Source organism: Spodoptera frugiperda, chromosome 13, assembly GCF_023101765.2.
Source record: "Spodoptera frugiperda isolate SF20-4 chromosome 13, AGI-APGP_CSIRO_Sfru_2.0, whole genome shotgun sequence".
NCBI classification, from domain to species: Eukaryota; Metazoa; Arthropoda; class Insecta; order Lepidoptera; family Noctuidae; genus Spodoptera; species Spodoptera frugiperda.
In genome coordinates, this window is record NC_064224.1 from 7707319 (window position 1) to 7730226 (window position 22908).

The following is a 22908-nucleotide window of genomic DNA, read 5'->3' on the forward strand; positions in this document are numbered from 1 at the left end:
TTGACAAAAAATTTAGGTCAATTCAACAACAAAATTTTCGATTAAGATTGGTTACATTTTTAGTGCTATTTTGTTTACATACACATACAATATACCAGGGCCTACAATAATAGTTATTTAATGCATAATTACAGAATCTATACTTATATACTTATACTTATAATATACAGCACAATATACAATACAATACAATATACAATACAATATTATAAAGCTGAAGACTTTGTTTGTTTGAACGCGCTAATCTTTGGAACTTTTTATTGTTTTTTTTTTAACGTTGCCCCACATTAGGATTTTCTCCTGTGTCGTGGGTGCGTTTACAAACATACAAGTTCACATACACATCACGCCCAGACCCGGAACAACAATCTGTGGATCACACAAAGAGTTGCTCCGTGCGGGAATCGAACCCGCGACACGTTGCACGGCAGCCAGTTGCCCAGCCACCGCGCCAACCGTGCAGTCATAGTCAACTACTGGTCCGGATTGAATAATTATTTTTGTGTTGAATAGTGCATTTATCGAGGAACGCTATAGGCTATAAAACATCGAGCAGAGCGGTTGAAACCGTGCGGAAGTAGCTAGTACATAAAAATGTAATTTATTAAGTATATGGTACGAAAATAGTTTTTCATGTTACTACATGTTCGTAAAGGAATCATGCTTTGGCATGAATAAACTGGCTCGAGTGGGTGATTCACGGAAAACCGACGTAAATCAACAACCATCTTCCGTCTTCTTTCAACATGTGAGTGTATCAATCAAAGGCTCTAACCTCTCACTCTAAAGGCCAATGACCCATGAGTGACTTTGTAATAGGGATGATGACGGGGTACGAAAATTAAAAATCTATTTAGTCCGTTAATTAGGTAATGAAAAAATATTAAACACGTATTTTTTAATTTTGTCATATAAGATAACAATACAGTTTAGAAGTGGGAGCAAATACGTCATTTCTACGTATAAAACGTACATAGAAGTGACGTTACGCGATATTTCAAATCGATATATCTTCGTAAGTATTTAATTCCGTAAAAAAATAAAAAATACGTGTCTAATGTTTTAAAATAATCTAAAAGACTGACATTAAAATGAGAAACAGTCATCTACCCTATGAGCTGCAGACTACCTAGCGGGTTAACCGGGGCTCCAGCTCGACAGGCAGGAGTAGGAACGGGGTAGTTTTTAGTCAATAAGAGTCTGATACTCCCGCTGGAACTGAAAAACTGGACTGGAAAACGAGTTTAAACTCATACTAAGAGTTTACAGATTTCCTCACGATGTTTTCTTTCACCATAATATGTGGGTGATATCTAAATAATCTAAGAACGCAGGTACATATATCTCGAAAAAAGACACAAAGGTTCCCTTTTTTTTTTTTGAGAGGGGAAAATCATCCAATGACTTCTCCGGCCCTGGGCGAGACGAGAGGGAGTGTCAGGCTCTTACTGACTAAAAACCACCTCGTTCCTACTCCTGCTTGTCGAGCCGGTAAATCCGCTAGGTAGTCCGCAGCTCCACAAAGGTTCCCTTCAGTTAAAATTAAGTACTGATTATGAGGAAAAAGATAAGAAAACTTGTAACCCAACGTTAATCGATAAAATACTTTGTGTTAAACCTATCTTTACTTGATAAGATTATACCAATGTATATATAAATGTGCAATTAATAATCTTCTGCATAATAGTATTTTAGTTATTGTAGTAAAAGAAGACTGTAAAGCAAAATGTATAAATTATTTTTGTTCCTTGCGATCGCTGTTTACAGTGAGTATTTACCCTAATTTTCTGTCTGTGTGTATCTAAACAAATATGTCCATTAATTTTGTGTATCTGTGTAAATGTGAACATTAAAAGTACGCGTCCACAGGCCCGCATCGTACGCACCGCACGCAACGGATTTTAGTTTGTCTTGTATAGACTCATACAACTGCGTCCACTGATCCGCATCGTACGGACCGCATCATCGGCAATGCCTACATGCGATGCGTACTGATGACGTCATTCACAATGCGTACAATGCGGGTCTGAGGACGCTTACCTTTAATACCCCCATCGTAAAGTAAATTACCTAATGAAAGTGAGATTGTTTTCTTATACAAATTTTTGACTAAGTAAATTGCCAAAATTCAGGAGATATGGCGTTTATATACTTAAGTATTGATTATTTTTATGTATATAGAAAAATAAATTATTACTTGTAACATAATTTGCGTCGTAAGTCTAGTGATTACAAGTGAGAGTGCTGTGCCATGGGTCTTATGTTCGATTCCCAGGTCGGCCAAAGTATTACTAGGACTTATGTAAATGGTGAAAAGTGGGTGTACATTGTACAGATTGCAGGTGCACCTCTGCCTATCCCTTCGGGGAAAAAATGCATTACTATACGATACGATACTTATACATGGTATAACAAAAAGGGGGTATACATATCAAGTACACTGTTTCTAGACAACATAACAAACGATACGGGAAGGGTTTTTAAATTCATGTTTTCATGGAACGAAGTTATGAATTATTTCAATACCATAAAATTCCAGAAACCGAAAGAAGCTAGTAGATACAGGTGTATCTACCTCATTTTGATGTACAGAAGAAATGTTTCGTAATATTAGCGAGTGACCCCTGTAATGTTGTGATACCTTTGTATGATTTGAAATCAAGACCCATGCGACATCAAGTATTTGGTACCAATTTTTTTAACGTATTTTGAGCTGAAACTTTGTGTATAGATTCTATTCAACCTGTATCCTTCAGTGGTTCTTGATGTATATGGGTATTTTGTTGCACGTTGTATATTTTTGGCTACATTGATGCAGTGGGTGAGTCACAATCTACCACGTGCATTGTGTGATGCAATAATTACTTATTATTATTTAACGTTTAGTTCATAAATGCACTTTGTAATATAGTAATAAATTTACGAACCAAAAATACGTGTTCAATATTTTCATATACATACACATTATCACGCCTGTTTCTCGCTGGGGTAGGCAGAGACACTAGAACGCCAAGGGATAGGTTCTGGCATACCTACTTCTTTCCCTTTATCTGATATTCATGGTGATAGTGGTGGGCAAAATATCTTCATATTAATGCAGGCTTGTATATTGAACGCCGTCTAGAGCCCCCTCTACTGACTTTCATAGGCGTAGCCAGGTTTTAGTATCGGGAGGGGTTCAAGAAAGTAAAACGAACAAAACTTCCTTCATTCATGAGAAGAAAAAAAACAATTTATGTAATAAACAGATTCATAGGTAGACCTTTGCCAATATTTTATTAGTTTTTTTTTTTTTCTGTCGGACGGGTACAATCAGTAGTTAATAAAAGGTATAACCAGTTACTATCTACAAAAATTGTATCTTAACTTTTCGGGGCTGGTTACGCCTATGCTGACTTCTCTAAGTATGCTCGGTATATCCACCTCTTTCTTAAATCTTTTAACTTCCATCCTATAAATATGACTAAACCATCTTTTCTAAATAATATTTTCAAATAAAAATGTAACTTGTTTTACAGGCGTCAGAGCATACAAACTCGAAGAAGCTAGTAGAATTGCTGGAGGATCAGTCAGAAACGACATTAACTATGTGGTAAATATATTTTTAATTGGTCTTCTTAATATAATATTACGTTTTAAGACTGACAATAAACACTGACATAACTGGAATCGGCTTACTGCCGCATGAGCAGAAACGTCATGCATTCCTAAATGCTCCTAAATGCTGCGTCATGCATTGATATGGGGCCTTAGTCTCCAATTACAATTGTGTTACAATGGTCGATCATTGAGCAGTGCAAGAGGGATGGAGTTATACAACCTACATAGCTCCGTCCCTCTTGCACTGCTCAGTGATCGACCATTCTGACACAATTGTAATAGCAGACTAAGGCCCCAGATCGATTGCTGGCCCACAAGTCATGCTCGTGAGCGAGTGCCTTCTGCTGGAACAGGTCGGCTCGCTCATTGTGCTGGTGGACTGATCCAGTAGTAATAAAGATATTGTAGGTTGAATTATCAAGTAGGTTGTCTTATAGTAATAGTAGTGGTGCAGCATGTAATGTAATAATTATCTTTAAAATAAGTATTTTTCACTATAAAACTGCAAGTAATTGTTTAACAAGGGCACGGACTTGATTCCAGGGAAAAAAACCAAATTTTATATACCTAAAATATACTAAAGTTAGTTTTAACTATCGCACCAAATGTCTAGTTGCATAGATGTTAGTACCTACTAGCTGCTCTTGTGCACTTTCACCCTCTGCTCGGCTCCTATTTATCGCTGTTTATAGATAGCCTTTTTTTGAGGGGGAAAAATAATCCAATAACTTCTGTCGCCTTGGGCGAGGCGAGAGGGAGTGTCAGGCTCTTACTGACTTAAAACCAGCCCGATTCTACTCCTGCTTTTCGATCCGGAGCCCCGGTAAACCCGCTAGGTAGACCGCAGCTCCGGATCAGCCATTAGTCCTACTGGGCCCAATCTGTAGTGGTCTGATAGCTCTTTAAGCCGCACGCTCGAAAGATAGCCTATACTTAGCCTAGCCTAGCCTTACTCGATAAGTGCAAAAATAAATATTTATTTTTAACCAGTACTTTCGGAGATTAGCGTGATCTAACAAACAAATTCGTCAGCCTCCTGGCAATGAATAATAACCGAGTAGAGGGCAAAACCGCGCCGGAACAGTTTTTCAATAAATCTAATTGATGATATTGTTTCTAGATATCTTTACAAAAGAAAGAATCAACACCAACCTACGAGAGAGGTCACAAATGTGGAGGTGTGTTAATTACTCGACAGAATGCATTGACAGCCGCTTCCTGCGTTTTTGAAGATGGGTAAGTATTATTTTGTAAACGTAACATAGCTTATACATACCTGGCGTTTGTGGACTACGAGAAAGCCTGTGACTCTATTAAAACCTGGTCTGTTCTGGAGTCCTTGCAAAGGTGCCTAAGCGATTGGCGATATGTCCAAGTGCTGATATGATGCTGCGACCATGATCGTCCAAAAATAAAACCAGCAGTCTGAACTTTCTTTTTTGATGACGAGGGGAAACCTTCAAAATGCGCCTAGCTTTCTGGGGATAAAAGATTAGGGAGTGTGGGGGATTCTTACCGCACTAAAACCACCCCGGTGGCCACCCTCAGCACCTGTAAGGGGCACCGGGTCCTCTAATAGACCTGCTCCGGAGCCCCCATGCCACGACGCCAGTTACGACACATCCTTGGAAGACGTGCGTCTCCCTTGAACCTCGCTGTGCAATTTGCACGGCAGCACCTGGCCACTTTGCTACTGTGTTCGAGAGAGCTATGCTTGTAATCTCTCTGAAGGATCAAATTCTTATCGAGGTGATTAAAGCTGAAGTGATAGTGGGCCGGTGACATTTGTCGTAGAACCGATGATCGTCGGGGTAAACATGATCTAGAGTGGAAACCGGGTCTATGTGTACATAGTGTAGGGTGCACTCCAGCTAGCTGGAGTGATAATATCCGCAAGGTATATGGTAGTGGTTGGATGCGTAGAGCTGAAGATCGAGCTCAGTGGTCTGCCATTGGAGAGGCCTATCTCCAGCAGTGGCTGATGGACATAATATATATTTTACTAGCTACTCCGGGAACACATAATCTAAAAGAAATATTATGACTGTTACAGACAACTGATCAACCAAACTTACTACAGAGTATTCGCTGGGACCGTCCTTACAAATGATAATGCGGATAGCGTTCGCGACATAGCGAGTATAACTGTCCACCCGGATTATAACAGTCAGACTTCTGCCAACGACATTGCTATTATTACAGTAAGAAATTATTTTATATTCTTTACTTGTTACATTTGCATCATATACTATGTTACTATATAAAAATGTCACATTTCAGTTACAAAATGCTTTCCCGGACGCAATAAAGCCCTTGCCAATGCCAACTGGTGAATTACCTGATCACAGTGTATGTGAATCTTCAGGTTTTGGAGGTCTTAATGCATCATCTACAGTAAGTTTCAGAACAATACTGCACATCCTTAATTTGTTAGTCGTGTTCTACAAATGGAAATCGCCATACCTTATTTAAAAGAAAATATTATTAAATATTGAACACCTGGGGCCTTAGTCTGCTATTACAATTGTGTCAGAATGGTCGATCACTGATCAGTGCAAGAGGGACGGAGCTATGTAGGTTGTATAGCTATGTAGGTTGTATAGCTCCGTCCCTCTTGCCACAATTGTAATAGCAGACTAAGGCCCCTGGCTGGTATAAATAGTAACCACGTGTATTTCGCATTAAAATTAATTGGAAATATTTTGTTTAACTTTTTTTATTCTCATTTTAGGCAAGTGCACATTTGATGACTTTACCACTTATAGGAGTGCTCCCAAATTCAGCGTGTAACCAGATGCCAGGGATGCAAGTTACATCAAGCATGATTTGCGGGATGGGAGTTACGGGTGGGAGTGGATGTTCGGTAAGTTTAGTTTTTTGACTTAAAATACTCAACTTGACTAATTGTATAAAAAACTAGCTACCTCCGCACGGTTTCGCCCGCTCTGCTCAACCCCTATTAATCGCAGCGGGATGTTTTATAACATATGGCCTTCCTTGATAAATGCGCTATCCTACACAAAAATAATGATTCAATTCGAACCAGTAGTTACGGGGATTAACACGTTCAAACAAACAACCTCTTCAGCTTTATAATACCATGTTTAAACGCCTAGCGTTGACTTTTATCTACCTACTTGTGTTATTTATAATAATTATGGCGACCATATGGACACAAGTACCGAAGTAAACTACCAAATACCTAAATTTGTCGTTATTATAAGCTGGTGAACCAAATAATAAAGTCAGTCGTAGTTCCTAGCAAGGAAGAAGTCAATTAATAATAATATACCTTTAACAATTTCACTGAATTTTATTTAAAATACAACTATAATCTATACATATAATAAAACTTCAAGTGTAAATTCTGTACATTGAAAACATAAAAAATTAATAGTATCTAGTGATGTTACTAAAAAGACACCGCACCCAAAAATATGATTAAGATGGGTACTTTTTATGCCGAAAAAGTATACTAGTGAATCAGTATAATTCGTAACATTACTGAAGAAAAAAGAAAAAAACACACTCTCATTGTATTTCTTTATTTGCAGGGTGATCTAGGGAACCCACTAGTGTGTACAGAGAACCCATTAAACCCTCCTTCGGTTCTCGCTGGCTTACTTTCTATTAAAAACAACTGTGCTATTAGTAGCCCACCCAACCCAGAAGTGTACACTCGTGTTTCCTCATTCGCACCATGGGTGAATCAAGTTGTCACAGGAGGGGCCTCTACGTCACAACTCGGAATTGCTGTAGCACTAATGTTTCTGGCTATCCAATCCCTACAAATGTTCGACTAAGTCAAAGCCAAAATATACATATTGTAAATATTTATTTTAATATTTAATTAATTCAATAATATTGTTTATTAATAAATGAAATTTTTCAAGTACCCAGTTATTATTTTATTTTGTTATTTATTCACACCTCACCTCACAGAAAACCGACGTGAAACAACGCTTGCGTTGTCTTTCGTTGTGTGAGTGAGGTTACCGGAGGCCCAATTCCCCCCTTCCCAATCTTCCCCATCCCCATTCCCGAACAACAACCCTTAAATTCCTAACTCCCAAAAAGCCGGTAACGCACTTGTAAAGCCTCTAGTGTTTCAAGTGTCCATGGGCGGCGGCGATTGCTTACCATCAGGTACGATACAATACGTCTGCTCGACTACCGGCATGTCTCATAAAAAAAAAATTTAGCCATGATCGTCCCTGCAGGGCAAAAGCCTCCCTACCCTCCTTCCACTCGTCTCTATATAGAGCTTTCTGTGGCCAATCCTTTTCATAGGCATCGAGTTCATCCCGCCATCTCCTTCTGGGCCTGCCGCAACGTCTATTGAGTGGGCTCTACTCAGTGGTGAGTTTTAGGACATGCGGCAGACATGTCCAGCCCAGTTCCACTTCAAGCTTGCGGCTTTCTGACCAACGTCAGCGATTTGAGTTTTGGAGCGCAGTGTGGAGTTTCTTATTCTATCAGATATTATTACGTGTGGGAAATCCTTATCTTATTCTCTTGACATGGGACCAACATAAGTATGTCTAATTCTTACTGGCTAACACCACCACAATGGTCTTGCTCCGCTGCTAGCAAGAAGCCGCTGTATTGCTTTTTCTTGGTTGGTTCATTCAGCCGGCCAATCAGAGCGCCGACAGTACTCTCGTTTCGATTACTTTAAACGTAAAGCAACCTCATACTAAGGATACAGATCAGGCACAATAAGAGAGGCCGACAACGGATTAGATTATATTACCTGAAAACGAACTGAAATAATTAAGCTAAGGATTAGCTATCCATTCAAAGGACGGCGAGCAAGGTTACCTCGCCGCCCGAACAGAACCAGACCCTTGAGTGCGGCGTGTCGCGTGCCGCATGTGCCTCAAAACGCCATCAGATCACCACAGATGGGGCCCAGTAGGGCTGATGCCTGAACAATGTTTAAATGTAAACACAATACAAAGACGGTTTTGCCAGCAAAATGTATCCTAAATTCACATCATCAACATTGTTATTTTGTGACAAACTGACTGACATCACGAAACATTGATTAAATCGTTGGCTGTGGCGGTCCAATGCTTTTGTTCTGTACCCTAATAGAGGTTTTGATGACCCGAGCCGTTGTCAAAATGGCTGATTTAAGGTGATGTTTCATTGACGCGGAATTTGTTATAGCGGGTGACATTATTTGTTGTATTTACTTTACTTTTTTTATGAAACACGCCGGATAAACGAACATACGTATCACCTGATGGTAAGCAATCGCCGCCGCCCATGGACACTTGAAACACCAGAGGCGTTACAAGTGCGTTGCTGGCTTTTTGGGGGTTAGGAATTTGAGGGTTGTTGTTCGGGAATCGGGGATTGGGAAGATTGGGAAGGGAGGAATTGGACTTTACTTTAATTTTTTTTTATTTTTCTTTAATAATTTGTTTCTCTGCATATTACTAACACTAGTCTATAAGAACATTGTTAACTAAATGGACACCACGGTCTGAAATAAATAAATTATTGTTTGTATATTGTATTGTTATTATTTCTTAATTTTCAGTAGAAAATCTTTGGTATTATAGTGTAAGCTGGTAAATGAGCACACGGATCACTTAATGGTAAGCAAATATTGAGGTAGGAATCATCGAAGTTAAGCAAATAGTAGAAATTGTATAACAAAAAATGTACAACGTCACGCCTTTTTATCCTCGAAAGGATAGGCAGAGGTGCACATTACGGCAATGCCGCTATACAATGTACACCCAATTTCCACCATTTATGTTATAAGTCCCACGTAATAGGGAGTGAGCCTATTGCCATATACTAGGCACAATTTCAGACTCCGTGCTACTACTGAGAAATTTTCGAAAAACCGAAAGAAAGCCCAATAATACTTTGCCCGACCCGGGAATCGAACCCGAGTACCCTTGTCTGGTGCACTTGCGATCACTCGACCAACGAGGCAGTGAAGCTTACCATCTTTATTATATCGCTTATTGAACCGCCTCAATATGGTACCAACCTAAATTGTGTACGATGTGCAAATTGCTATGTATGAAGCAAATGGCGTCGCATTTGTTTTCTGATAGGCGATGTATGTGCGTGTCCACGTTATCACGACACGGCGCCGTCAACGTGGAACGGTGCGGTGTATATACACAGAAACAAAAATGGCCGTGTTCACCAAACCATCCTTTAACTAAAAGTTTCTTAGCACGATATGGCACCTAAACTAACGCCTTAAGGACACAACACGCAAAACTCATCCCTGCAACTACATTGTCATTTAAATTTAGTTTAAATCGTATGTTTCATAACGTGAATGCAGCTTGAGTATGCAGTGTAGTTGTAGAATCCCTTTTACAATAAATATTCAGATTGTATAGAAAAAGTACAATGTAGGTTTCGGATGCCCAATTCCCACCTTTCCAATCTTCCCAATCCCCGATTCCTGAACAACAACCCTTAAATTCCTAACACTTGTAATGCCTCTGGTGTTTCAAGTGTTCATGGGCGGCGGCGATTGCTTACCATCAGGTGGTCCGTCTGTTCGTATATAAAAAAATCGAGTTTCATAAAAAAAAGGTTCTTGAGGGCAATGCATTATCGTTCGTTGTTTTAAACGCTTCTGTGTCATACGAAATTGTACGTAAAAGATACACGTTGCTCGAATTTAAAATCCAGGCGTAATCTGCTCTGCGGACAACATTAAAGGTTACTGGGGCTCCGGCTCAAAGCAGGAGTAGGAACGGGGTGGTTTTAGTCAGTAAGAATCTGACACTCCATCCTGCCTCACCCAAGGCGGGAGAAGTCATTGGATGATTTACCCAACTCAAAAAAAGGCGTAATCTGCTGGGAGAAATTCGTAACAGCATAAGTTACATACTGCCGTACTCAGAGTCACTCTATGGTCACTTAATCCAGTCCTTAGCAATTGTTTTCGATACAAAATCATTACTAACGGATAGTTTAAGTAATCATTAAATGTCTCTGAGTGCGGCAGATAGAGCCGTTTTTTCAGGGTGTAAGACTGTCCAATGTCTGTCACTGTCTGTCACTGTCACTGTCAATCCAATGACTTCTCCCGCTTTATGCTAGGCGAAACGGAGTGTCAGACTCTTACTGACTAAAAGCCACCCCGTTCCTTACTCCTGCTTTTCGAGCCGGAGCTCCTGTTAACCCGCTAAGTAGTCCGCAGCTCCATCTAATAATATCTTCTGATTTATTTCGTTGCGGGATCCAAGACAGTCATTCATGTCCCTAGGACGCGCCGGACTTCAGTGTTTAGGTGTTTTCATGGTTGTATCTACTGTAGATCCTGGCTTACAGGAGTTGCAGCAGTGTGGGAGGTTGTGGTGTGCCTGTTCCAAATGAAAAAAATGTCCTAAAATGCAACTGATAATAATTTAAAATTATCGAGTAATTTTGTTACGAAGCAATGATTTGTTTCATTATATTACTAAGTGTACAAGTATGTAGGTACCAATGTACATCGAAACAAAGATTGTTATCGAGGGAAATCGTGATAACTTTGCATTTATCGAGATTCGAATTATCACTAGTTGACATATAATTTGACGAGAATCGACTGCAAATTTAACAAGAATCCCGATAGAGGCGATAAAAATTATTTTTATTTTAAACCCATCTATGCTAGATAAGATTAGACGAATCTATATATATTAGTTAATTACTTTAACTAGTACATAGTATTTAAGTTACTGTGGTGAATGAATACCGCAAAGCAAAATGTGTAAATTAATTTTGTTGTTTGTGATTGCCGTTTTTAGTGAGTATAATCCGTTTATCAGTAATAAATATTCTTAATCGATATATCAAACAAAACCGCTTTCTGTCGTTTTCCTACATTATGTTGAGACCTTCAAAACTACGGAACGAATTTTGTGTGATTCACAATTTAATATATCGGGTGTGGCGTGTGAAAATTGAAATATTGTGCTCGTATTTTTATAATAAAACAATCGTGGAACATACAAAATTAACTAAAAATCACTGTTTAATGGAGATTAATGGAGAAAAGCCTGACAATTTTCATTCGTGACTTTTAGCTAATTGTGCTCGTACTTAGTAAATGCATCTATGGAACAAGAAAAAACCAAAGAATGGCCTTATGCCATAAAAAAGGAAATCAACTTTCCTTTCTATCCATACGGATTGGCAAACGTTTTAATTAGGGGCCAATCAGATCGATAAATGCTATGAAGGAAAGTGAACATTGTCTTATGAGTAGAGCCGGCAAGGTAGAATAGACAAGTACCTAAGGCATCAGGTTGCAGAATGCATGTCCAACTGCCCATAGAATGGGCCCCCATTCTATGGGCAGTTTGATTTGTTAGATTTGGGATACTACAAAATTAGAGGGCCTAGAGGAACTGGGTACTACCTAGCGGAAGCAGGAGAAGAAACGGGGTGGTTTTTAGTCAGTAAGAGTCTGTAAGAGTCTGCCATTCCCTCTCGCCTCGAACATATTCTCCTAGATATCCTCCCCTTAAAAAAATGAAAAATCTGTCTATTCTTGATCGGCCGCTACTTATAAGGAAAAAATACATGAATATTCTCACCTTATCTATAATTAGAAAAAGATGTGATGTGTGAATATTGTGATAACGAGTTTTTCTTAAGAAAATGCTTTCCTGATAAGAAGATACCATAATTATATACCGATAATAAAACTTAATACAGTTTGCAATAAGTTGCGAAATACTACTAATTCTATAAATCCAAAAGTGTGTATGTGTTTGTTCTTTCACGGCAAAACTGAGTGATGATTTGACGTGATTTTTTAAGTGCTAGTTGAAGGGATAGAGATCGACATAGGGTAAGGTTTTGTCTCTTTCTAGACCCCGCTTTCCTAAAAAGAGGGGTTGAAGCTTGTGTGGAAAATTTTCCAGGTGTTTTTAATACATTTGTATGCGAATTATTTGTGAGTAATAAAATCGGAAATCCGCTCCGTGCATAAAGAAGGCGAGCGTAGTCGCGGGTAAACGTTAGACTATACAAATACTCGTCAATGTTTAAAATTGTAATTATGACAATGATTTTATTTTCCCTTTTTAGTCGGATAAGGATAGCATTATTTTAATTAAACATACCTTCCGTTGTAATACCATTTTGAAATCTGTATTTTATAAGAATGTTTTTAAATGCATTCGCGCTGCATTTTAGTACATTTTTTTTTAAGAAAAAGGCTTCTGGGATTTTCACCTATGTCGTTGGTCCATTTACAAACATACAAGATCATGGCACCCAGACCCGAAAAAAATGGTGGTTCATACAAAGAGTTGCTCCATGCGGGATTCGAACCTGCTACACGTTGCACGGCAGCTAGCTAGCCACCGCGCTTACCGTGCACTCAATTAAAAAGCCAAGTCAATGTTATTCCAGACCATGCATCTACCCATGTTCCACATTTCATCCCGATCCCTTCAGCCATTTTGACGCAATGAAGTAACAAACAAACAAACACACAAATTTTCAAAATAATAATTTTAAATAATATAAATGTTAATACAAAAATAACTATAAAATATTTTTTTTTTGTTTCAGGCGTCAATGCATACAAACTTGAAGGAGCTAGCAGACTTGTAGGAGGAACATACAGAAGCAACATAAATTATGTGGTAAATATACTTTTATGGAATATGAGGCAAATAAGCCTACGGATCACCTGATGGTAAGCGATCAGTGCCGCCCATGGACACACGCAACACCAAAAGAGACTTAGGTGTGTTGCCAGCCTTTTAAAAAGGAATACTCTCTTTTCTTGAAGGTTTGAAGGTCGTATCGGTTCGGAAATACCGATGACCATAGCTCATTCTACAGTTTTTCTGTGAGAGCCGTGAAAAACTCAGTGTTATGGCCTGCCAACCATCTACATGATGGGGATGAAAGTGCTGTTGTGTAGGTCGATCATGAAAAGACGTGACAGGTACCAGACCAAACAATTCCTTAGAGCACTCCCCGTAGCATAAGCGATAGAGAATGCACAACGAAGCTACATCTCTACGCATTGCCAAAGTGTCAAGTCGGTTTGAAATAACCCGACACTCAATAATCCGAATTGCACACCGCTGAAGGTATTTTTAGGTCCCAATGCGTTTGCAAATGAAAATGACATTCATACTTTGATTTGCAAAACAATATTACGCATAAGCTGACGCATATATTTATGCATAATTTCTTTGATAATATTTATGATTAAGCGTGACCTTTTAAGCATAAATAAATTAGTCATTACATACTGAAGGTATTCGTAATGTCTGTTTTGTACTGTCAGGGATTTTGCCTATAACAAGCATGCCAACAAACATGCAACAAGCATACTACCTACTAGCTACTCTTGTACGCTTTCACCCTCTGCTCGGCTCCTATTTATCGCTGCTTATAGATAGCCTATAAGCCTTACTCGATATATGCAAAAATAAATATTAATTTTTAACCAGTACTTTCGGAGATTAGCCGAAAGTGTCAAAACACATTCGTGTGAACAAATTCGTCAGTCGTAATTCGTCAATAAATCTAATTGATAATATTGTTTCTAGATATCTTTACAAAAGAAAGAATCAACACCAACCTACGAGAGAGGTCACAAATGTGGAGGTGTGTTAATTACTCGACAGAATGCATTGACAGCCGCTTCCTGCGTTTTTGAAGATGGGTAAGTATTATTTTGTAAACGTAACATAATTTATATCTACTACTCCGGGAACACATAATCTAAAAGAAATATTATGACTGTTACAGACAACCGATCGACATAACTAACTACAGAGTATTCGCTGGGACCGTCCTTACAAATGATAATGCAGATAGCGTCCGCGACATAGCGAGTATAACTGTCCACCCGGAATATAACAGTCAGACTTCTGCCAACGACATTGCTGTTATTACAGTAAGAAACTATTCTATATTCTTTACTTGTTACATTTTGCATCATATACTATGTTACTATATAAAAATGTCACATTTCAGTTACAAAATGCTTTCCCGGACGCAATAAACCCCTTGCCAATGCCAACTGGTGAATTATCTGATCAAAGTCTATGTGAATCTTCAGGTTTTGGAGGCCGTAATACATCATCTACGGTAAGTTTCGTAATAATACTACAAATCTTTAATTAATAAATCGTTTATTATTAGTAGAAATCGTAACCCATGCGCAAATTGAATTAAATAGTATCCAGATATATTTTTTTCACATTAAAAGTATCTAATCTGGTGGCACGGCAGTGCCGCCGCCAAGGCGAGCAAAAAATAAAAGCGGCCGTACTATCCTTTTCTCGAAGCCATTCAGGCCAATTTCTTCCACCTATAACTTTGTTGTGGATAAAACCAGATGCCTGAATTTTTTAACACTAAGCAGGCTTTGTACAAACACGGTATATTTCAGTTTTCATTAAATTTGAACCATTAGTTTAAGAATTATAACATGTCAAAGCTACGAACATCATCGCACGTAATCATGCAATAAACCATCGCAATTCGTAATCATGAAATATATTAAACAATATAATACAAAAAATGGCAATATAATAAAACACAAGTAGGTATATAGGTAATTTTGTTTTCATGAAGGCCAAGTCAATCTATTTTATTTAAAACGTAAAATGAATGTAATATTGATAAGATAACAATTTACATAATAACTTAAGATAGAAGATCTCGTAAGTAGGGACTAAATAAAATAACCGATTTGGTATTACATGGAGTTCACAACTTTTTACGGTAGAAAAACTGATGAGGTACGAAACTTGGACTTTTTTACAGAATGTTTTTGATGGTATTATCACTACATAGTATAAAACAAAGTCGCTATTTTTGTCTGTTTGTCTGTATGCTTAAATCTTTAAAATTACGCAACGGATTTTGATGCGGTTTTTTGTAATGGGTAGAGTGATTCAAGAGGAAGGTTTATATGTATAATACAGGCATAATATGTCACCATTGCATTCATGCGAAGCTGGGGCGGGTCGCTAGTTATATCTAATTAAAGAAATGATTCGACTTTTCATTATCATTTTAGGCAAGTGCGCAATTGATAACGCTATCGTCAGTATTCACGATAGGAAGAGAGGCATGCATCGAAGAAATGGGACATATGATGACATTGGAACTCAGCATGATTTGCGCGGTATCGCTGGGTAGTGGATGTGTGGTAAGATTAAATTTTCAATCTATAATTCATATTATTGTTTTGGATTACGCCTTTTATCTCCGAAGGGGTAGGCAGAGGTGCACAAATCGGCACGTAATGCCGCTATACAATCTACACCCACTTTTCACTATTTGTGTTATAAGTCCCATGTAATACAACGTGTGGCTATTGTCATGTACTGGGCGATATGTCAGACTCCATGCTACCATTGAGAAATTATCGAAGAACCGAAAAAAGCCCAGTAATACTTTGCCTGACCCGGAAATTTTACCAAGATTAATTTAAAAGTTTCATGAGAAAAAGTTTCAATATTAGACACGTATTTTTTTTTTATTTTGTCCTATAAGATAACAATACTTAGAAAAACAAATCCAAGTTTAGGAGTGGGAGCAAATGCGTAATTTCTACATGTAAAACGTACCTAGAAGGGACGTCAGGCTATATTTGAAATCAATGCATCTTCGAAAGCATTTGTTTCCGTAAGAAAAAAAAAAATACTTATATAAAATTTTAAAACAATCTTCAAGACGGACATTATCACATTGAACGCCTAGGTCTCTACAGCGCATGCTTGGAGAGAGGCCAGTTCCCGCTTCAGTGGAAGACGGGAAAACTGGTCCTCGTGAAGAAGCCGGGGCGCCCTGCGGACTCTCCGTCCGCGTACCGGCCCATTGTGCTGCTCGACGAGGTGGGAAAAGTCTTCGAAAGGATAATTTCGAACCACCTCGTCGCGCACCTGTCTGGACTTGGGCCGGACCTCGCGGATGGCCAGTTCGGCTTCCGTAGAGGGCGCTCCACGGTGGACGCCATCATGCGCGTAAGAGACCTCACGACGGGGAATGCAGTGTCCAGGGGTAAGGTCGTCGTGGCGGTGTCTCTAGACATCGCCAACGCTTTCAACTCACTACCCTGGAGCTGCATACTGACTGTCGCAACCGAGGGCTGGGCTCGCTGTCATTGCAGCGGTAAGTCCCCTCTTTGAGGAGTGGCTAGAGAGGCGCCACGGCGCCCTCTCGCGTCCGGCACTGATACAAGCCATGGTGCGTAGCGAGGGGGACTGGGATGCCGTCTCCTCCTTCTGCGAAGCAGTCATGCTAGCTAAGGAGGAGGCGGGGCGCGTGAGAGAACGAACCTCTTCACGCCCCAGCCGTCGCGAGAGATACTCCGGGCGTCGGGGATCGCGCGACGATCTCCGGCCACCGTAAGTGCGGGTCTGCGGACGGCGAGCAAGGGTAGCTCGCCGCCCGACCAGAACCAGACCCGTGCGTGCGGCGCGTCGCGTTCTGCGTGCGCCTCAAAGAGCCATCAGACCACCACAGATGGGGCCCAGTAGGGCTGATGCCTAATCCGGAGCTGCGGACTACCTAGCGGGTTTACCGGGGCTCCGGCTCGACGGGCAGGAGTAGGAACGGGGTGGTTTTTAGTCAGTAAGAGTCTGACACTCCCTCTCGCCTCGCCCAAGGCGGGAGAAGTCATTGGATGATTTTCCACCCTGAAAAAAAAAAAAAAAAAAAAAACACAATGAACGCCGTGGTGGTCACCGGTGACCGACGTTAGCGGAGGATTTGCCTTCAAAAGTTTTCTTGGCAGTCAAAGACTTAAAAATAAAAATTAGTCATCTACCCTATTGGCGATCAATTGCTAACTGTTTTTTTTATTTTTTTTGTTTGCAGGGTGATGAAGGAAACCCACTGGTGTGCAACTCTGAAAGCGGTTCTCAGGTTCTCATAGGTTTACTGTCTAATAGCAAGAATTGTGTGCTTGATCCATATTCCCCAGAAGTGTACACTCTAGTTTACCCATTCGCCACATGGGTGAATCAAGTTCTCTATTCTGAGACCGAGTCATCTTCGTCCTCTAGTACAACCACTACTACAACCACTCCTGAGCCCGAGTCATCTTCGTCCTCTAGTACAACCACTACTACAACCACTCCTGAGCCCGATTCATCTTCGTCCTCTAGTACAACCACTCCTGAGCCCGAGTCTTCTTCGTCCTCTAGTACAACCACTACTACAACCACTCCTGAGCCCGATTCATCTTCGTCCTCTAGTACAACCACTACTACAACCACTCCTGAGCCCGAGTCATCTTCGTCCTCTAGTACAACCACTACTACAACCACTCCTGAGCCCGAGTCATCTTCCTCCTCTAGTACAACCACTACTACAACCACTCCTGAGCCCGATTCATCTTCGTCCTCTAGTACAACCACTCCTGAGCCCGAGTCTTCTTCGTCCTCTAGTACAACCACTACTACAACCACTCCTGAGCCCGATTCATCTTCGTCCTCTAGTACAACCACTACTACAACCACTCCTGAGCCCGAGTCATCTTCGTCCTCTAGTACAACCACTACTACAACCACTCCTGAGCCCGAGTCTTCTTCGTCCTCTAGTACAACCACTACTACAACCACTCCTGAGCCCGATTCATCTTCGTCCTCTAGTACAACCACTACTACAACCACTCCTGAGCCCGAGTCATCTTCGTCCTCTAGTACAACCACTACTACAACCACTCCTGAGCCCGATTCTTCTTCGTCCTCTAGTACAACCACTACTACAACCACTCCTGAGCCCGATTCATCTTCGTCCTCTAGTACAACTACAACCACTACTACAACCACTCCTGAGCCCGAGTCATCTTCGTCCTCTAGTACAACCACTACTACAACCACTCCTGAGCCCGATTCATCTTCGTCCTCTAGTACAACCACTCCTGAGCCCGAGTCTTCTTCGTCCTCTAGTACAACCACTACTACAACCACTCCTGAGCCCGAGTCATCTTCGTCCTCTAGTACAACCACTACTACAACCACTCCTGAGCCCGAGTCATCTTCGTCCTCTAGTACAACTACAACCACTACTACAACCACTCCTGAGCCCGAGTCATCTTCGTCCTCTAGTACAACCACTACTACAACCACTCCTGAGCCCGATTCATCTTCGTCCTCTAGTACAACCACTCCTGAGCCCGACTCTTCTTCGTCCTCTAGTACAACCACTACTACAACCACTCCTGAGCCCGACTCTTCTTCGTCCTCTAGTACAACTACAACCACTACTACAACCACTCCTGAGCCCGACTCTTCTTCGTCCTCTAGTACAACCACTACTACAACCACTCCTGAGCCCGAGTCTTCTTCGTCCTCTAGTACAACCACTACTACAACCACTCCTGAGCCCGAGTCATCTTCCTCCTCTAGTACAACCACTACTACAACCACTCCTGAGCCCGATTCATCTTCCTCCTCTAGTACAACCACTACTACAACCACTCCTGAGCCCGAGCCATCTTCGTCCTCTAGTACAACCACTACTACAACCACTCCTGAGCCCGAGTCTTCTTCGTCCTCTAGTACAACCACTACTACAACCACTCCTGAGCCCGAGTCATCTTCTTCCTCTAGTACTACTACAACCACTACTACAACCACTCCTGAGCCCGAGTCATCTTCGTCCTCTAGTACAACCACTACTACAACCACTCCTGAGCCCGAGTCATCTTCCTCCTCTAGTACAACCACTACTACAACCACTCCTGAGCCCGAGTCATCTTCCTCCTCTAGTACAACCACTACTACAACCACTCCTGAGCCCGAGTCTTCTTCGTCCTCTAGTACAACCACTACTACAACCACTCCTGAGCCCGAGTCTTCTTCGTCCTCTAGTACAACCACTACTACAACCACTCCTGAGCCCGATTCATCTTCGTCCTCTAGTACAACCACTACTACAACCACTCCTGAGCCCGAGTCTTCTTCGTCCTCTAGTACAACCACTACTACAACCACTCCTGAGCCCGATTCATCTTCGTCCTCTAGTACAACCACTACTACAACCACTCCTGAGCCCGATTCATCTTCCTCCTCTAGTACAACCACTACTACAACCACTCCTGAGCCCGATTCATCTTCCTCCTCTAGTACAACCACTACTACAACCACTCCTGAGCCCGATTCATCTTCCTCCTCTAGTACAACCACTACTACAACCACTCCTGAGCCCGAGTCATCTTCCTCCTCTAGTACAACCACTACTACAACCACTCCTGAGCCCGATTCATCTTCCTCCTCTAGTACAACCACTACTACAACCACTCCCGAGCCCGATTCATCTTCCTCCTCTAGTACAACCACTACTACAACCACTCCTGAGCCCGATTCATCTTCCTCCTCTAGTACAACCACTACTACAACCACTCCTGAGCCCGATTCATCTTCCTCCTCTAGTACAACCACTACTACAACCACTCCTGAGCCCGATTCATCTTCGTCCTCTAGTACAACCACTACTACAACCACTCCTGAGCCCGATTCATCTTCGTCCTCTAGTACAACCACTACTACAACCACTCCTGAGCCCGATTCATCTTCGTCCTCTAGTACAACCACTACTACAACCACTCCTGAGCCCGATTCATCTTCGTCCTCTAGTACAACCACTACTACAACCACTCCTGAGCCCGAGTCATCTTCGTCCTCTACTACAAGTACAACCACTACTACAACTACTACTACAACCACTACTACACCCGCTCCTACTACACCGGATCCAACCACACCCGATTCAACCACACCCGATTCAACCACACCCGATTCAACCACAACCGATTATACCACAACCGATTCAACCACAATCGATCCTATTCCGGGATCGGCATCTACGTCAAAACTCGGAACTGCTGTAACACTCATGTTTGTTGTCATCCAATGCTTCTTAATCTAAAACTAAGTCTAAGCCAAAATATTACTCTTTTTTAATATCTTAGGATTAATTTATTTTTGGAACAACTATCGTGAGACATAGTAAATTAACAAAAAATCACGGTTTACTCACGACTAATTTATTGAGAAAAGCTCTACTAGTTTCGAGTCACAGAGGGACTCTTCCTCATGAGCAGCGTGCGTAGACGCGGTGATAAGCATAATGGCATTTGGTTCTGATGCTGGTCTGGTAAAGTCGTATTTTTTTTGCACGTGATTTTTTTACGATGTCAAAAACGTCATTTTGTATTGACTAGACGCCATGAGTACATTTTATACTGAGTGTCATTTGAAGGTACGTTTCATATTGAGCGATGATGTAGCAAATTACTCATATTATATACTTGAATTAGATTTATTCTAATTATAGTTTTCATATTTTAATATTTTTATCTAGACAACAGTTACCCAGATAAGGTACGGACTGGACAGATTTTATTATTAAATTTTCGTACTCTGTCATAATCCCTATTCTTGTAGAAGTCGTACTATGCTAGTTTTTAAGACATACTTAGATAAAACTGTAAGGATTGTTGTGTGTGTCATTATGTTTGAATTACTTATTATACTGTGTGAAATGTGCAACGCCGTCGATGATATCGAACACATATTGATAGGATATAAGTAATATATCAAGAATGAGTCGATGAGACGTAATGTTATAAGTAAATTATTATTAAACTTGCCATGAATGTATTACTATTTTACATAAGAATTTATAATAAGTAAATGTTTATACTCGTATTATCAATACAATAAAGAAAACATTTATATTATTTTCAAGATGTTGATTTATTGATTCTTATTCCTTAATTAAGCCCTAATCCCCAAACCCGAATTCCCATACTTATCCCCAATCCCCAATCCCCAATACAATCATCAATCTCAATCCCAATCCTCAATCCCCTTTTTTTTTTTTTTTTTTGAGGGGGGAAAATCATCCAATGACTTTTCCCGCCTTGGGCGAGGCGAGAAGGAGTGTCAGACTCTTACTGACTAAAAACCACCCCGTTCCTTCTCCTGCTTTTTGAGCCGGAGCCCCGGTAAACCCGCTAGGTAGTCCGCAGCTCCGGATCAGGCATCAGCCCTGCTGGGCCCCATCTGTGGTGGTCTGATGGCTCTTTGAGGCGCGCGCGGAACGCTACGCGCCGTACGCACGGGTCTGGTTCTGTTCGGGCGGTGAGCTACCCTTGCTCGCCGTCCGCAGGCCCGCACTTACGGTGGCCGGAGATCGTCTCGCGATCCCCGACGCCCGGAGTGTCTCTCGCGACGGCTGGGGCGTGAGGAGGTTTGTTCTCTCACGCGCCCCGCCTCCTCCTTAGCTAGCATGACTGCTTCGCAGAAGGAGGAGACGGCATCCCAGTCCCTCTCGCTCCGTACCATGGCCTGAACCAGTGCCGGGCGCGAGAGGTCGCCGTCGCCGACCACATCCCTGAGGACTTGGCGGTGCTCAGCCCACGCAGGGCACACCGCCACCGTATGTTCTACCGTGTCCTCCGGGCGGTCCTCACAGTGATGACACCCGGGCGTTTCCTCCCGCCCAATAAGGAACAGGAACCTACCGAAACTCCCATGTCCGGTAAGCACCTGCGTCAGGCGGTAGGTGAGGACGCCGTGGCGCCTCTCTAGCCACTCCTCAAAGAGGGGACCTACCGCTGCAATGACAGCGAGCCCAGCCCTCGGTTGCGACAGTCGTTGCTGCCATTCCGCCATGAATCCTCAATCCCCTAATCTCTAATTCCCAACCTCCAAATCTCAATCCCCAATACACAATCTGCCAAAGAGCTACAGTGCCGCGCCAGCAACGCACTTGTAATTGCTTTGGTGTTACGGGATTCCACGGATGCTTACCATCAGGTAATCCGTCTGCTCATCTGCTACCGTACACCATAAAAATTCAGTTTTTTAGAACACAGTTTCAAGTGAGTTATTTACGCTGAAACAAAGTGACCATCTCATAAAAATAAAAAGACAGTACAAATCTTTTGATGTTTGTATCAAAATCTATAAGAATATCAAAATAGAAACACACAAGCATAAGTTTGAAGCCACGTAGCAATGCAGCTTTACAACATTGAATTCTTTTCACCACTATACATGAAACATTCACGATTCTTTTCAGTGCAGTACACTGGCAGGCAAAAATAATAGGGTTTTTCTTTTGAAGGGGTATAATAATATAATCCAATGACTTCTCCCCTCTCGGACGAGACGAGAGGGAGTGTCAGACTCTTACTGACTAAAAACCACCCCGTTCCTTCTCCTGGATTTCTAGCCGGAGCCCTGGTAAACCTGCTAGGTAGTCCGCAGCTCCGGAAAAAATAAGGAAATCGACTGAAAGAATATGAAAATTAAAAATCTAATTAGTCCATCAGTT

At 41.3% G+C, this 22908-nt stretch overlaps 1 protein-coding gene and 1 long non-coding RNA gene across 13 annotated transcripts; one reads left to right on the forward strand and one right to left on the reverse strand.

The window, feature by feature from the left end:
- Positions 1-1613: 1613 nt before the first annotated feature.
- On the forward strand, positions 1614-21314 carry LOC118270206 (uncharacterized). Of its 12 annotated transcripts, none has more exons than XM_050697938.1 (10): positions 1616-1766; positions 3519-3592; positions 4721-4836; positions 5654-5801; positions 14581-14694; positions 15632-15763; positions 17437-17607; positions 17710-17765; positions 18384-18512; positions 19194-21314. In XM_050697938.1, exons 1-10 carry the CDS (start codon positions 1727-1729, stop codon positions 20491-20493), a joined length of 2280 nt encoding a protein of 759 aa, XP_050553895.1. In that variant the 5' UTR covers positions 1616-1726; the 3' UTR covers positions 20494-21314. The 12 variants fall into 12 exon arrangements, with proteins under 12 accessions (XP_050553893.1, XP_050553891.1, XP_050553892.1 ...); XM_050697939.1 differs by lacking the exon at positions 17710-17765 and adding an exon at positions 17953-18008; XM_050697936.1 differs by lacking the exons at positions 4721-4836; positions 5654-5801 and adding exons at positions 14151-14266; positions 14353-14500 and having other exon boundaries at positions 1614-1766; positions 17437-17765.
- Positions 17470-19485, reverse strand: LOC126911321 (uncharacterized). The gene is made up of 4 exons (XR_007705838.1): positions 19392-19485; positions 18876-19067; positions 18117-18257; positions 17470-17618 (listed from the first exon to the last, which is right to left on the reverse strand). It is a non-coding gene; the product is annotated as an uncharacterized LOC126911321 (long non-coding RNA).
- Positions 21315-22908: the final 1594 nt, after the last annotated feature.

Bases quoted from the DNA above. Each gene is read 5' to 3' on its own strand.
- LOC118270206 (XM_050697936.1), top strand. From the start codon at position 1,727: ATGTATAAATTATTTTTGTTCCTTGCGATCGCTGTTTACA. The intron at 15,764-17,436 runs GTAAGATTAAAT...TTTTGTTTGCAG, and splicing joins CGCTGGGTAGTGGATGTGTG to GGTGATGAAGGAAACCCACT. The intron at 17,766-18,383 runs TACAACCACTAC...TACAACCACTAC, and splicing joins GAGTCTTCTTCGTCCTCTAG to TACAACCACTCCTGAGCCCG.